This window comes from Pyrgilauda ruficollis, unplaced genomic scaffold, assembly GCF_017590135.1.
Source record: "Pyrgilauda ruficollis isolate IOZ18807 unplaced genomic scaffold, ASM1759013v1 scaffold10, whole genome shotgun sequence".
Taxonomy (NCBI): Eukaryota; Metazoa; Chordata; class Aves; order Passeriformes; family Passeridae; genus Pyrgilauda; species Pyrgilauda ruficollis.
In genome coordinates, this window is record NW_024508101.1 from 16,091,416 (window position 1) to 16,106,328 (window position 14,913).

The following is a 14,913-nucleotide window of genomic DNA, read 5'->3' on the forward strand; positions in this document are numbered from 1 at the left end:
CACATCCAAGATACAAACATGCTGGTTTATTCAGCCAGGCAAGATGAGGGAGATGTGTAATCTGGTAGAGTTTAAAAATGGAGGAGAGAGAAATTTTGCTGCTGAAGGATTTGGTGATGCAAGAACAGGTGACAATAAATTGCTCATTAAAGAAACGGGCAAGGAACTAGGAGACTTTTAAGCATGAGATCAAGGAAGCTTTAGACTTAGTCACTCAAAGCAGTCAGGGAAATCACCTAGAGAGGTTAGTTATGATTTTGAGAAATGATTTGCGAGATGGTGGCAGTTACCTTCTGTTGCCACAAACTTGATTTAGTAGCTCATAAGTTCCTCTTTTGACAGAAAAGGCACATTTGCCAGAGTGTTACTGCCACTGTACTTTCCCAAGGGAGCTGTTCCAGTGCTTGGCTATCCTGCTTTTCTGGTAGAACTGTCCATGGGGAACCACAATGAGCTGTGTTATATCTTGATCTACTGCGAGATCTGAAAAGATGTGAGCGTTTGATTTCTCGGAAGGTGAAAGTAATTTCTCGTAATACAAGCGCAGATTGTTATTGCTGTAGTTATTGGAATGAGAGTTTCCTCCCTGCTTGGCTCTTCTTTAGATGTCTTGACTAGCAAAGTCTTTTATCCTCCTCTGCTTGATGCAGGGCTTTGGCCAGATTTTTCCCTCCGTCTTTTACCTGAGGGAATAAAGAGTGACCACGTTGATGCCGGTGAAGCTCCCCTGGGTTTGCTGTCACACATGACAGCAGCACAATGGTGCTGTGCTGCTATGTGGGAGTTGTGCTTGGGAGATACTTTTTCATGTTATTACAGAGACAGCGATGGAGTTAAGGCTATAATGCAGGGTCTCCTATAATCACACTCCTATTATGCTTTGAAAAAGGCTTTGCAAGCTTTTATTTTGTAAGTGAGCACTGCTGCCAGAGCAGTGTTTCTGGTGGTGAATCATGCACATGGTTTGGGAGGTTCGGTGCAATGTCTCAAGCATCCCTGTGTCATACTGTGTCTGTCCCAAGAACATAGCCCAAAATATAACCTCACTGAGGAAAGAAGCAGGGAGGGGTTCTGCCCTTTAATTTACCTGCCCAAGTCAGCAGCCCCATCCCCAAGGCTTCCTCTGTAGTCTGTGGAAAGGGAAAAGTCCCTCAAGAACACTATTCAATACTCTGTGTGAGGCTACAACTGCATTGCCCCCAGGAAGAGCTTTTCTTTCCTGAGAATTTGTGACATGAGAAAAACTGGCTTTGTACAACTTAGGACTTAAATCAGGTGTAAAGTACTCTGACTGTGAGAATTCTCTGCCCTCTGCCAGGTGCCTGGGAATGCATTTGGGGCATGAGGCTTTCTTTTAGGTGATGTCTCTGTGACAGAGGTCTCAAAAATCATGCATTCACATCCCTGTGCCATTTGCAAAGTTTGTGTATATGGCTGACATAAAGGTGATCTAAACCCCACAAACATTTGGATAGGTTTTTCAGATCTTGTGAACACAGTGTAGGCCTGGGCTTCAGCCCTGCTGGCTCCAATTCCAGCAGGGAACGCAGCAACCCTGGAAGGTACACTTGGCTTTCAGTATGCAGTGCAACTCAGCACTGGTTTGGGGGTTTATAGGTATACATGGAAAGTTGTTGAGAAATTTGAAGTAAAATTGCAGTGGGTGCTTTTGCTTTGTCTGTGTCTTGCTTGAGTCATGTAAAGCTGACAAAAGCCCTTAGGGGTTTTTTTTTTTAGATGCTTGTATAGTTTTGGTTGTGTGTTTTTCTTTTCACACCAGGCTTCGAGAAGGATGTGCCGTTGGTGGGTGATGGGAAGGTGGAAGAGAGATGTACAAAGCAACTGCTGTCTTCTGGCAGTCTCTGGCATTTTTCTTCTGCAGTCCTGCCTTAGAAAGCTGGCCAGATATGTTAAAGATATTGTAGAGTGTATTAGTTTAGTAAGGTTTAGCAGCAAATCATTGTGCAAGAATTAGCTTTCTTTGCATCTGGGGAAATTAATTCTGTGCACTGTGGTTGCTCCCACTTGAATAATGACACGCAAAATTTGGATTCCATGCAGGTGTCAGTTACAGTGAACTCTTGAGAGAGGTTGTGTCAGTAAGAGCAGTGGCATCAGTGACACTGCCAGCTTCTACATGTCCAGCCTGTGGTGACCATTGAGGAAATGCAAGCGGAGACTGAAAAATAGAATGAAAATGTTGAGCTCCACGCTCCTCTCGGTACAGCCTCCTCCAGATAAGCAGCTGTAATCTCTGCTCAGGGATCTGGCTTGGACAGCACTTTCACACTTGTCCATTCCTATGGTCATATCTGTTCCCTTTCTACTGGCAGCTGAAGGGAAGGCTCAGGCTCTGGAGGCTTCAAGCCACCTTTGCAGCACACTGGGCTCATCCAGGAGCAGATGTGTGTGACATGAGCTGGGCCTGGCTTTGATCTGCCTTTGGGATGAGGCATAAGGGCTTCCCTCTTCCTAGGGCAGTCCAGAGCCTCAATGACCCCCTCCTGCTTCAGCCAACTCCAGATGCTGGCACCAGCCTGTTTGAGCCCCAATTCTGACCAGAAAGTGCAGGCTCAAGGAACTGTACCTGAACAGAGGGCAGAATATTTGTTGTCATCCCCAGTTAAGGTCCTCTCTTCTTTGGAACTTGAACATCTGAAGCCCTGCTGGCTCCAATTCCAGCAGGGAACGCAGCAACCCTGGAAGGTACACTTGGCTTTCGGTATGCAGTGCAACTCAGCACTGGTTTGGGGGTTTATATGTATACATGGAAAGTTGTTGAGAAATTTGAAGTAAAATTGCAGTGGGTGCTTTTGCTTTGTCTGTGTCTTGCTTGAGTCATGTGAAGCTGACAAAAGCCCTTAGGGCTGATGCTTGTATAGTTTTGGTTGTGTGTTTTTCTTTTCACACCAGGCTTCGAGGAGGATGTGCCATTGGTGGGTGATGGGAAGGTGGAAGAGAGATGTACAAAGCAACTGCTGTCTTCTGGCAGTCTCTGGCATTTTTCTTCTGCAGTCCTGCCTTAGAAAGCTGGCCAGATATGTTAAAGACATTGTAGAGTGTATTAGTTTAGTAAGGTTTAGCAGCAAATCATTGTGCAAGAATTAGCTTTCTTTGCACCTGGGGAAATTAATTCTGTGCACTGTGGTTGCTCCCACTTGAATAATGACACGCAAAATTTGGATTCCATGCAGGTGTCAGTTACAGTGAACTCTTGAGAGAGGTTGTGTCAGTAAGGACAGTGGCGTCAGTGACACTGTCAGCTTCTACATGTCCAGCCTGTGGTGACCATCGAGGAAATGCAAGCGGAGACTGAAAAATAGAATGAAAATGTTGAGCTCCACGCTCCTCTCGGTACAGCCTCCTCCAGATAAGCAGCTGTAATCTCTGCTCAGGGATCTGGCTTGGACAGCACTTTCACACTTGTCCATTCCTATGGTCATATCTGTTCCCTTTCTACTGGCAGCTGAAGGGAAGGCTCAGGCTCTGGAGGCTTCAAGCCACCTTTGCAGCACACTGGGCTCATCCAGGAGCAGATGTGTGTGACATGAGCTGGGCCTGGCTTTGATCTGCCTTTGGGATGAGGCATAAGGGCTTCCCTCTTCCTAGGGCAGTCCAGAGCCTCAATGACCCCCTCCTGCTTCAGCCAACTCCAGATGCTGGCACCAGCCTGTTTGAGCCCCAATTCTGACCAGAAAGTGCAGGCTCAAGGAACTGTACCTGAACAGAGGGCAGAATATTTGTTGTCATCCCCAGTTAAGGTCCTCTCTTCTTTGGAACTTGAACATCTGATCAGACTGCAAAACTATGTCTGTAAAAGCACAGCTCTTCTCTGAAAGAGACTGCAAGTGTTTCATGCTTGTCTCTCAGGGACTTGGTGGCAACTGTGCGTGGCTTGCAAGTAGAAAGAAACTTTTTTTTTTCCCCCTAACTGCCTCTCCTCCAGATGCAGCCTGAACTCAGAGACCTGAGCTGTAGTCTTTCCATCACCCTCTGATCAGAGGGTTTGATAGAAAAGCTGAGTGTGCAGCAGCACCTGTGAGCTGGGGCCCAACTGTGTGCACAAAGGGGCATCCAGGGAGTTCTCTTCATAGGGCTGCTCATGCATGAGCTGGAGCTGAGCCCAGCTGCTGCCCTCCAGCATTATTTTGAACAATAAAGTCACTCTCTTCTATGTGGTGCAGCTGTGCCCTTACTTAGTGCTGCCTTTAGTGCCTCAGGTAGAGCCTGCTGGAGGGACCTGGGGACTCAGCAGTGCTCAAGGCCGATGGGGCAAAGAGCTCTTTATGCTTGCTGTTGTTATCTTTCATTTAGCAGGTGGAAAAGAAGAAGCAAAACAGGTAAAGTGAAGAGTTGCAAAAAAAAAAAAAATTCTCAGGTGATGGTTTAGCAGAGAAGGTAGAAATGCATGATTCATATAGATACTCCTGCTTTCCTAAGCAATAAATGATGCTGCTTTCCTAACTGCACTATTCTCAGCTGTCTATTTTGTGATAAGAACTACTGACAAAAGAGGATTCAGCCAGCACTGCTGGCCTCTGTCCGCCTGAGCTCAGCCTCCTCATCCCCTCCCATCTTCTTGAGCCCTTCCTTGTGTGCAAGAAGGAAAGGAAAGGCAAGGTCTGGAGGTGGACCTTACCTTGCTGTAAGTGGACTGAGCTCAGATCCTTGGCTAGGCTCTGAGTCCACACACAACCAAAACTTCAGTGACCCCCACCTCTCCTAATGTGCCTGGGATTCAGGTTTCTGCTGAGGTTCTGGTTAAGGTCTCCTTTCCTCTTCCTTCTTTGGGATGTGAGGGTGTCCAGGCTCGCAGTCAGACCTCCGCCTTCTCTGGCAGACATGCCAGAGGAGAAACCTCAAGCAGAAGCAAGGAAGGTCACTGGTGTCCTGTGTACTCTTAACAGCTTGTGATTTTGGTTATTTCTTAGAGCAAACATTATGGATCAGAGCTCATTCCAACCACAGCAGGCACAAAGCAGAGCTTGGGGCCTGGGAGGAGGCTGGCAAGCCTGCTGATTCAAACTTCCAGCAAACAAGCCAGTGCTCAAGATCCTGTCAAACCCTAGGTCTAAGGCTTGTGTTGTCCTGTAGAAACCAGTGAGCCTCATGTAGCACCAAGGGCTGAGTGCACTGAATGGGGTCAGGCCATCTCTCCAGACAGTGCCTGTTCAATCAGTGGCTAAGAACAAACTCTTGAGGACCAGCTCCAGAGTCAGACTTATTTGTACCCTGGGACTTGCGCTCTCAAGCATCCTCATGTAAGGCTCTGTTAGCTGTAGAGTTTGATCTCAGGATTAGCTTTGGTATTTGACAGTATAGGAGCTCCAAAGGAAGCTTTGCCCTTGGCTGGTACATTTATAACTCACCACCACCACTTTATCTCCCACCCTCCTTCCTCTTTGGAGGAAGCCTCCAAAGAGTGGAGTTTAGAGAGCTGCAGACATTGTCTTTTTTGATTCAGATTAAACAGGGAAAGGTAGATGCAGGTACCAGCATAGTCTGTGCCTGGAGCAACTCAGTTCCTTTGGACAAAAGCTTCAGAAAGCTGAGGAATAGGCCAGGTAAAAGAATGGTTCTAGAATATTTATAGAGCACAGTTATGCTCCCAAATGTGTACTGGGTCCTGAACTCTTGCAGCTGATGAAAACAATTAGCAAGCTGCCATGCCTGATTCTTTCTCATTTCAGCCTTGCAGGTAGAGGAGAAGCCATAACAAGATAAAGCAAAGAAGAGGAGCAAGTTTTCTTTCCCAGTCCAGGAAAAATAACCTGTTGGATTATAATCTGCTAACAGTGGAGAGTGCCAACATGAGCAGCGAGGGGGCAGAGAATCCCATCTCATCCACACTGACCCAGGGCGTGAAGAGAAAGAGGGGGAGACCAAAGAAGCAGCCACAGGTGAGAGAACATCATCCCAAGAGGATGCCTGAGGATGCCATGGCAGTAGCCCGATGGGATCTGCAGGCAGCCCTGGGAAGCTGCTTGCCAACAAGGACAAGGGGAGGAGAGGTGTTCTGGGGTAAATGCTGCGGCTACCCAGGACAGCAGCAGGATCTGCACCCTGGGAGATCTTGGCTCCTGGCCTCAGAGGCACCTCTGATGTGACTGGCAGTGACAGTTCAGCCAGGACATGTGTGAGAGGGGCTGGACAGGTCTCTGTTCTAGCCTGAAGACATTCATGTGTCATCACCCTCTGTTTCTGCACCAGTAATTGGACAGAACAGGCAAGGCCCCTTGGCCAGAGCTCTTGGAACTTAGTCATTTCCCCAGCCCAAAAGACAAAGAGGTGGGAGTATTGCTGAGCATCTTCTAATGCACTTCACAGCTGGAAAAGCAGAGACAACCAGCTGTTTAGGGGTATGGATGCTCTTAGTGGGGTAAGACAGTCCAAGACCAACCAGAATGAGAGAACGTAAATTGTTTTAGGGATCATCCTGCTTAAATGGTTTTCTCCTTTTATCCCAGGAGGATGGTGGAAACACAGCTATTATCCCACAGGATGCTGTGGAACCACAGCCAGTGAAGAAACCACGAGGAAGGCCAAAAGGAAGCAAGAAAACGACTGTTCTAAGTGGGGGAATGGTGAGAGGAAATGGCTTATACTCATTTACAGAGGAGAGAAGCACTGCCAGAGAGACAAGCAGGATGTTTCTCTTACCTTAAAGATAGTGAAAGTTGCCGCTAATTCAGTTCAGCTTTAATTACCACCGTTGGACAAATCAGTTATTGTGGTTTTAGTCCTTACTCACCTCCCAGCCTTCCTGTGTTGCTACTGCCTGTTCAGCAGTTTCCTCCCAGTGTTTCTCTTCCACCACTGCCAAATAATCACAACCAGTGCAGTCAGGCAGGTGTTTCCTCCTCAACTGTCTTCTATCCCCAGCTTTTGCTTTTTCTGCTGCTTGTGAGACAAGACCTTTATAGAAAGATCACCTTGGCCGTGTTCAGTGGTTTAGTCACAATGCCCTGCAAATCTGAGACCTGACAATATTTCCCCCCCTTTGTTTTCAATAAAGGCAGAACCTTCTGCTGGGAAGAGGCGAAGAGGGAGGCCCCGCAAATGGGTGAGTATGGTGTTCAGTCTTTTCCCTCTTCTCCAGTCACAGATCCTGGGGAACATGCAGATGTGTTTGCCCTTCTCAGACTTTGTGTCTGCCAGAACGTTCTTTCAGCCTTGGTAGCCTGGAAATAATTAGGGAAGCTCTGACTGCCTTCCTGATGGCCTCCAAGCTTCAACTACTGAAGAATTCTGAGAGCCCAGGGGAGATACTGTACTTAATTCAAGACATACCAGACTTCCACAGTATAGCACTTTCTCAGGCTTGGAATGTCAGACCAGAGATTCCATCCTTTCTTACAGAGAGGGGTTGTCTTCCCAGGAGACTTGAAAGACTGAAGTGATTGCTTAGCATGTCAGTTTGTCTCAAAAGAAGAAACTTAAAATTAAGGTAAAAGAGAAATTTGATGAATGGAGAAATTTTGAGTCCTACCAGCAGGAGACTCTTTTATGCAGCAAACAAAGGATTAGTAAGAATCAGTAGCTAAGAAGAAAACATTTCAGATGTAAAAACAAGACAAAAGCTTTTAATCAATAAGGATATTCAGTCCTGTGAACTATTAATGGTATGTTAGCTGTCATTAGGAGTGATTAATAATCCCCACAACAGCCACAAACCATTATTTAGTGTACATCACAAAAATTGCTAGATCCAAACCCAAGCTTTGCACTTGCTGCAGGAATCCATAGGTTTGTTGTACAGCTGTGGTGGCACAGGAGTGCTCAGGAGGGAAAGGAACACTTCTGGTTCAGCAGAACCGGAGGGACAGAGCAGCCTGTGAGGGCCATGCAGAAGGCTTGGGGGGAAATGTTCACCAGCAAGGAAGTACCAGGAGATGGGAAAGAACAGAAGTCTTTTCTAATGTGACAGTGACCTTGCATGCAGATATTTCCTGGATAGTGGGAAGCTGTTTGCAAACCCCGTGCAGAACATCCCAGACAAGGGAACTGTTGCATAAATTTGTTCCTTCTCTGCAGTCCAGGTGAGAAGGTAACAGTAGTTCAGCACACTGCTCTTGCTCAATGCCCATTGCTTTCCCTAAGCCCATTTATCTTATGTCATTTAAATACACTGATTGGGGAAGCCTGTGTTACCAGTGCTTAAAGCAACCAGCTGTGCTAACTGGGATCCTCAAGCTCTGTGGCAAATCATCAGAGGCAGAAGTGGCCATGTCTTACAGAACAAAACCTTACCCAGTGAGTTCTGCTGGTGTCATTTCTGGACTGACAAATCTCAAAGACAAGCAGGAGTTTTTAATGTTTCAAAATGTGTTATATTAACTTTGGTTAGTGAAGGATTCTGATGTTTCAGTTCAGAATTAAACAGCTAAAGAATTTTTGGGGGCAAAACCAAAGCAGAAGAAAAAGAACAATCATTTTGGTATTAACTGTCAATAGACAAAATGTTTAGCTGGTGAAGAACAGGGACAGAACCTGAAATATAGAAAATATTCTTGATAAAAAAAGATTTCCACAGCCACATAATGGGCAGATTTTTTTCAAAGTATTGGGCTGTGTCTCACAAGGCTGATATTGGGATGATTTATTATGGATTCTGACAAGTATTCAGAGACTTGTGGATGTGTGTGGACACTGCATGCCCTGGTGTGTGTTCTTGCCTATGGTTGGATATAGGAGTTAGTGGCATGTGCTCTCAGGGCTGCACAGTCTTGTTTAAATAATAACCCACCTACTCTGCATATTTGCAATTTTGTCTTTTGATACCTAATTTTGCATGGGGGGGCTTGTTTCTTTTTGGTGTTTTTTCTCTGTAGCCTCAAGCAGTGGTCCAAGAAGGAGAGTCTCAGGGAGAAGATCCTCTGGAAAGCAGTGACTTGAATTTGAACTCGGCACCAGCCACACAAGGTTTGAAATTAGATAATCATAATTACATGAGACTAAACAGTAGAGCCACACTCTGGCAAACCATGCACTTACCCACAGAGCTCTAGCACTGGCTGTACTCTTCCTGGTAAATCCTATAAACAGAGGAGCATTTGGAAGGCTTCCAGGCACATTCCTTCCATCTAATTCAGTTGTGAGTACTTCAGCAGAAGTGGAGGTAGAAAAAAAGAAAAGCAAGAAAATCTTTCTGTCTTTCCAAGAAGTCACACATCTGAGATTCTGGTCACTGCTGCAGGTACAGCTCAGTGAAATTGTCTGACAGGTGTGTAAAAAGTGAAAATAGTCTATTGTTAATGTCTTGCTTTAGTTGAAAAACTTTATGAATAGAAGATCTCTTGGTATTTGGGACATTTTAATACTCTGGATTAACTCGAGAATGGTTCCTGGATGGTCTTCCTCTCTCCTTCCTGGCTTGTACTGTGAGGCAGAGCTCTCTGGCAGTGGCTGGCACAGAATGATGACAGTGGCCAGTTTCAGTGGAAGGCTCCAATTTATCTAAGGTTCTCTGAGATGAGATGCCAGATAACTTGTACTGCTGTTGTAGGAATGTACAGATGCACCACCCAGAGCCCCAACCTCTGAACCCTGCAAAAATAAAATCTGAGTTTATACTATTCGGGACTGTTTCTGGGGTAGATTCCAGGAAAACTTGTGTGCATCTCGGTCCTGTCCTCAGTGGGCCTCGTAGGAAGCTCTTCATGAAGTGTTTTCCCTGGGGGGAGAAGGGGCCAGGAGCCCAGGGCAGGCAGATGTTGCCTGATTTGCCTTGTGGCAGCACAACTGCTCCCTCCTGCCTCTGGTGTGCGAAGCGACGCTGGACAGCCCAGCCCGGGTTCTTAGAAAGTCCCTGGAAATGCCACATGAATAAATGCCAGGAGTTTACCTCAGTTGCTCAATTCAGTTTCCTCTGGGGCTCCTGCTCCCGTATCACTTCCTGCCACGGAGCTTTGCGCTGACATCAGCGGAGCCGCAGGCTCGCAGGGGATGAGCTCACCTCCGGCCCGGCCCGGCCGCCTTTGGGGCAGTTAAACATCGCCCCAAACCACAGCCAGTGTAGCTCCTTTCTTCTTCCTTTCAGTCTGAGTGGGGCCCGCGGCAGTGGCAGGAGGAACCCGTTTCCCTGCTGCCGCAGGGAGGTGGCAGCAGATGTGACGGGATCAGCGGATGCTGCGGTTGCTGGGACAGGGCCGTGCGGAGCGTGATAGTGCAGCCCCAGGCGCTGCGCTCGCCCCGTGCCGGGCACGGACAGGGACTTCTGCTCCTGGGCAACGTCTGCACTTGTGTGAGAACAAAAAACGGCCAGAAATCAGTGGGGATAAGCGTGTACAGTGTGAAACCAGGCAATCCTCTGGAAAAAGTCTTAAGTTGTTACTTGCTCAGGCGCTTGAGATGGAGTGGTAATCCTGGCTTAAAACTTCTGCCTGGAAAGGAAAAGCGGAAGCATGCTCTTGTGGCTTATTGGAAACTGTAGGACCTGGGGCTCGTTCGCAAGCCCAGTGCAGCTGTAGCAGCTTGCAGACAGGCAGCTTCTGGATTAACCCATTCTGTGGGTCTGAGTTTAACTGGGGCATTATATGCCTGTAAGTTTTTGTGCTACTCAATGCAGGAGGCTGCTGCTCTGAGACTTGTTAGCAGGAGTCTGTGATCACATAATGATCTGCTATAGACACAGCCAGAGCTTTGGCCATTGAGGGCTTTGGTAGGCTTTTACCCCTTCCAGATGAGGATTTTTGAGGTGTTGCACCAGGGAGGGGATGGGAGGGTACAAATGCTTGCCCATCCTGCAGGTTGTATACTGCACAACTCTGGGTGGGAGAGATCTGCCCTGGGCTTCATGTCTGCAGCATTCAGATGAATTGCTGAAATAAACTCTGACTCTGTCTCAGTCGGTTACGGAGAAAATCAAGATATGCAACAAGAGCTGCATTAGAAATATGCAAGATTTGCAAGCCTCTAGTGGGGCAGAGAGCTGCTTTAAAGCCAGCTGGTTTTTATTCCCATGGCCTTTGCCTGGGGATCTGGCTCTGCCTTTCCCAAGGCACTGGTTATCCAAGAGCAGGCAGGAGTTTGTTCATGGATCAGGCTCAGTTGTGTTGCTACCTGTAGATGCTACCAATCACAACTCCAGCATTAACATTTCTGGTTTTCTGGGTCAAGAAGCATTTGGGTTTTTTTCTGTGAGTACCATTACTGAAGGATTGATGAATTTCATTTCACAGGCTCTTAAGCCACAATGGCAGATGTGGTTTGGTTTGTCTGAGTAACTCTGCTTGGCTAATGGACTGTAGGTGTGAGGGAGAAAGAGGTTGCTTTGTGGTAGAATTTCCAAGAGCTAGTGCAAAGCCCATAAGCAGCCTTGGGATCTTGCTCCTTTTTGTCTATCTTGCTATCCTTGCATTCTTTTTCATACAAACTTTGTCTGCTTTGTTTCCTCTGCTGCCCCAATGGTCACTTCAGCTCTCCTGAAAGCCAAGGGTGAGGCACAGATCGCAGCAAGCCTGTGTCTCCAGAAGCATTCCCCACTCACAGCATTTCCAGACATTCTGCACATCTACTTCCCTGGTGTTTAATATAGGGTAGGGCACTTCAGGTACTTGGTGTCTCATGAGGGTTCAAGGAAATACATAATTGCTGTCAGCAGAGGTGGTTGATGAGTGTTTGCAGAGCAGAAACCAGTCAATTTGACCAGACTGTCACTTCTGGGCCCTCAGTAGCCTCATGCTGAGCCCTGCTGCCAGGGAAGCCATTTGTGTCAGGAGCTCCATTTAGCCTGGAGCTGGTACAAGAGCAATGGGAATGTTGTGAAGACCTTTGGTTGTTGGGGAGTGGATCCTTGTCACCTCTCAACCTTGTCAGAGGTACTCTGTAAGGGGTACTGGGCAACAGGGCTCCTGGACCCAAAGATCTAACCCTCTGTCTCCTGTGATCTTTCCTTTAGACATCACTGGAAAAGACGGCTCCAGGTCTGCCAAAACCACTGGTCTTAGGAGATGTCTGAGTCACATCCCTGCTGCAGCTCAGTAGTGTCCCACCTGTTTGTGTCTTGCTGAAGCCAGAGGAGTGGAAAGCAAACAGGACTTTTAATGTTGTATTTCACATTCTTCATTTGTGATAATTTTAGCCCAGCTCTCTCCTGTTGCCTGTGGACTTGCTTACCCCAAACATCCAAACAAGGATTTAGGGGAAGAAATGGCAAATTGCCTTGTTGGAGAGAAGCCTTTTACAGTTTGTAGTATATCTTCTGTGAGTATAATAATTTCTCTTTAAAATACTTTGATAACCCGGTGCCTTGCCCTGCCACAGAGAGCAGTATTTCAGCAGAAGTTGACTCAGCAATACAGATACAGGAAAGGAAATCTATGTACACAGCTAATGGCTGAGCTTGTCTGCCATATCACCTCTGGCAGACTGATGGAGCAGTGCCAAGAGTTAAGTTTTGCTGTGTTGCCCGTAGGGACTGTATCTGAAAGACAGCCTTTGAGTCCTTTCTTGACTATTTCAGAACAAAAACCCTTCATGGCATTTCCAGCTTGCCCGGCATTGCTGTTCCAGTGGCCCATAACTTGCATGCTTTAGGGGAAAGTTTGCACCCCAATGTCTTAGGGATTGATTCTGAAATTTTTATCTTAATGTGATCAGCTCAGGGCCTTCTCCTACAACTTCTTCTGGCCTGGTGGCTTTCCTCCTGAGTTTGATAGCAGCTCCAATTGCACAGTGCTTACAAGCTTAGTCACAGCCACTGGATTTCATCTCTTCAAAGGAGTGTCTGTAAAGAAGCAGTTATACAAAAGTTGCTTCCTTGCAGAGCCTCGGGATTCAATTTAAATTAGTTTAAATTCAGTCCCTAACATGCGTGTGTGGGGTCCTCTAGTGTCACAACTATGCAAACAAAAGCTGCTGGTAGTTCAGTTTGGGGAGACAGCAGTAGCCAGTTGGTTTGAGATTGTTGCTGGCTGCTCTCAGTTTTACACTGTTTGCAGATTTGTGCTTTTGGTTTCAGAGTTGTTAAATTCTGAGAAATTGAGGGTATTACCAATATCCAGTTGCAAATAGTGAAATCCCGGTGGTATTTTCCGTCTCCTGGATGTTCTGCCTGCCTATTAAAGGGACAAAGTGGGTATTTCAATTATCTCTGTCAGGATGTAAAATTGGCTAGCTTTACAGTGTTAAATATTTAAACAGAACATAATTGGCTTTAAATTTATGGTGGTGCATAGCAGAAACCCATGAAATGGCTGTATATATTGAACTCATTTATTATCTTTTCATCAGAGTTCTGTTCCCTTGGCAAGTATTTATTTAACACAAGAAAATGTATGCAGAATTAAGAAGGGCTGAATGCAGAGATAATAGGGGGAAAAGTGTTTTTTTTTTTACTTTTGGGTCATTTTGTCCAGTCCATCTAGTTTAGTACTGATGAGTCCTGATCCCATTAATTCTGCTTAGTAGTGATGAGTCCCAGTCCTAATTCTGTGTGGTATCTGGTTTGCCCTAAGGGTATTCTCTTGTGTATGGAGCTTGGTGGTCACAACACAAAACTGCATCACAGATAATCTTTGTGCCTCCACTAACAAATAGCAGAGAAATCGTGGAGTAAATGGATTAGATCACAGGGACTGACCTAAATCCTGTGCTATAGGATGAGATGTGCTGCCAGATACAAGGAGTTTGACCCCCAGCTTCTGCTGTGGGGATTACTCTGGGTGGACATGACACAAGTGAATCTCTGCTGTTGATGGTTACATGAGAAGGTGCAGCTGATGCTCCCCGAATTCTGCTGCTCTTCAGTGCACTCACAAGTTCAGCTGCAGTTCATACCTGCATTCAAAGGCTACTCCAGTAGCAGACCAATATATTTTACCAACTTCTGTGCCTGATTTTCAGTTGATTTGGCAGGTTCAGTACTCTGTTTGCAAGGCTATACTGCCTATTTAATTAACCCCTGCTACCTGAGAGCAGTAGCTGTTTCAGTGTGAGACTGTAACTTCATCTTCTAAATGGATTAGGGATTACATCTGTAAGAGACTCAGGCTTTTCCTGTGACATCAGTCAGTCCTTTCTCAGCTGGTGGCATGGAACAGGGGTGCACACTGCCTTGGCTAGATAGTGAATCCATCTGCTTTAGGTCAGTAGTATTGCTCTGGGAAGTGCCTGCAAAGTACTCTTAAAATTAAAAAAAAAAAAAAAAAACTTAAAAAATCTAGTCTTTGCTACCTCTTACCACTCTGCTAAAAAAAAAAACAAAAACCCCACAGTAAAGAAGTTGTTTCCATAAAAATGCAGGTGCTGGAGGAGAACAAACAGAATTCTACTCTTTTAGGAGCTCTTCTGTGTGTAGGTGAAAGCCCAGTCCATAACTTCAGCTTCCATGTTTACACAGAGAATTAGAATGGAAATCAATGCCTATGAAAGGTGGGCAGAGTTCCAGACATCTGCAGGGAGCTGGGATTTCACACTGGATCACTTGGATTTTCTTTTTTAAAATGACAAACATTTTTATTTCCCATATAGTTAATTACCTTTTCTGGGCAGACAAACCTACCTCTAAGCAAGTGCATGTCAAGTGTTTTTAAGCTCAGGCAATTTTGGTCTGACTTGGCCAAAAATAAGAGGTCATTACAGTTGGTTAAACCACAGGAGGTGAGGTGAAGTTTGTTGTCTAGCAAAGTTTGGAAGTTTCCCATAAATGGTTTTGGTGAAGGCATAGAGAGTGTTGGCAACTTGCAAATTAGCCTTGAAGTTTGTTAAATAAAGGTCTTAAACAAATACCCCTCAGGCTCCTGCTTTGCCTCCTCCTTGTGCAGCACCCTCAGCACACACAGACACATCGCTGGATAAGGCGAGTGTCTCTTGACCTGGACTTTTGGGGATTATAAACAAAACTTTGGTTGTTCAGGAGCAGCCCCAGATGGATGTGAAAACAAGAAATAATAAGCATGAGGAATCACACAT

At 46.1% G+C, this 14,913-nt stretch overlaps 1 protein-coding gene across 1 annotated transcript; it reads left to right on the plus strand.

Annotated features, from left to right (window-relative positions):
• The first annotated feature begins 5,779 nt into the window (after window positions 1-5,779).
• Window positions 5,780-12,223, plus strand: LOC121352934 (high mobility group protein HMGI-C-like). The gene is made up of 5 exons (XM_041466365.1): window positions 5,780-5,900; window positions 6,468-6,584; window positions 7,016-7,063; window positions 8,832-8,922; window positions 11,900-12,223. The coding sequence occupies exons 1-5, from the start codon at window positions 5,811-5,813 to the stop codon at window positions 11,983-11,985; spliced, it is 432 nt and encodes a 143-aa protein (XP_041322299.1). The 5' UTR covers window positions 5,780-5,810; the 3' UTR covers window positions 11,986-12,223.
• Window positions 12,224-14,913: the final 2,690 nt, after the last annotated feature.

What these genes read in the sequence shown, in the direction of transcription:
- LOC121352934 (XM_041466365.1), top strand. Translation starts at nt 5,811, where the DNA reads ATGAGCAGCGAGGGGGCAGAGAATCCCATCTCATCCACACTGACCCAG. An exon ending in GACCAAAGAAGCAGCCACAG is followed by an intron (nt 5,901 to 6,467) that starts GTGAGAGAACAT and finishes CTTTTATCCCAG; the next exon opens with GAGGATGGTGGAAACACAGC. An exon ending in GAGGGAGGCCCCGCAAATGG is followed by an intron (nt 7,064 to 8,831) that starts GTGAGTATGGTG and finishes TTTTCTCTGTAG; the next exon opens with CCTCAAGCAGTGGTCCAAGA.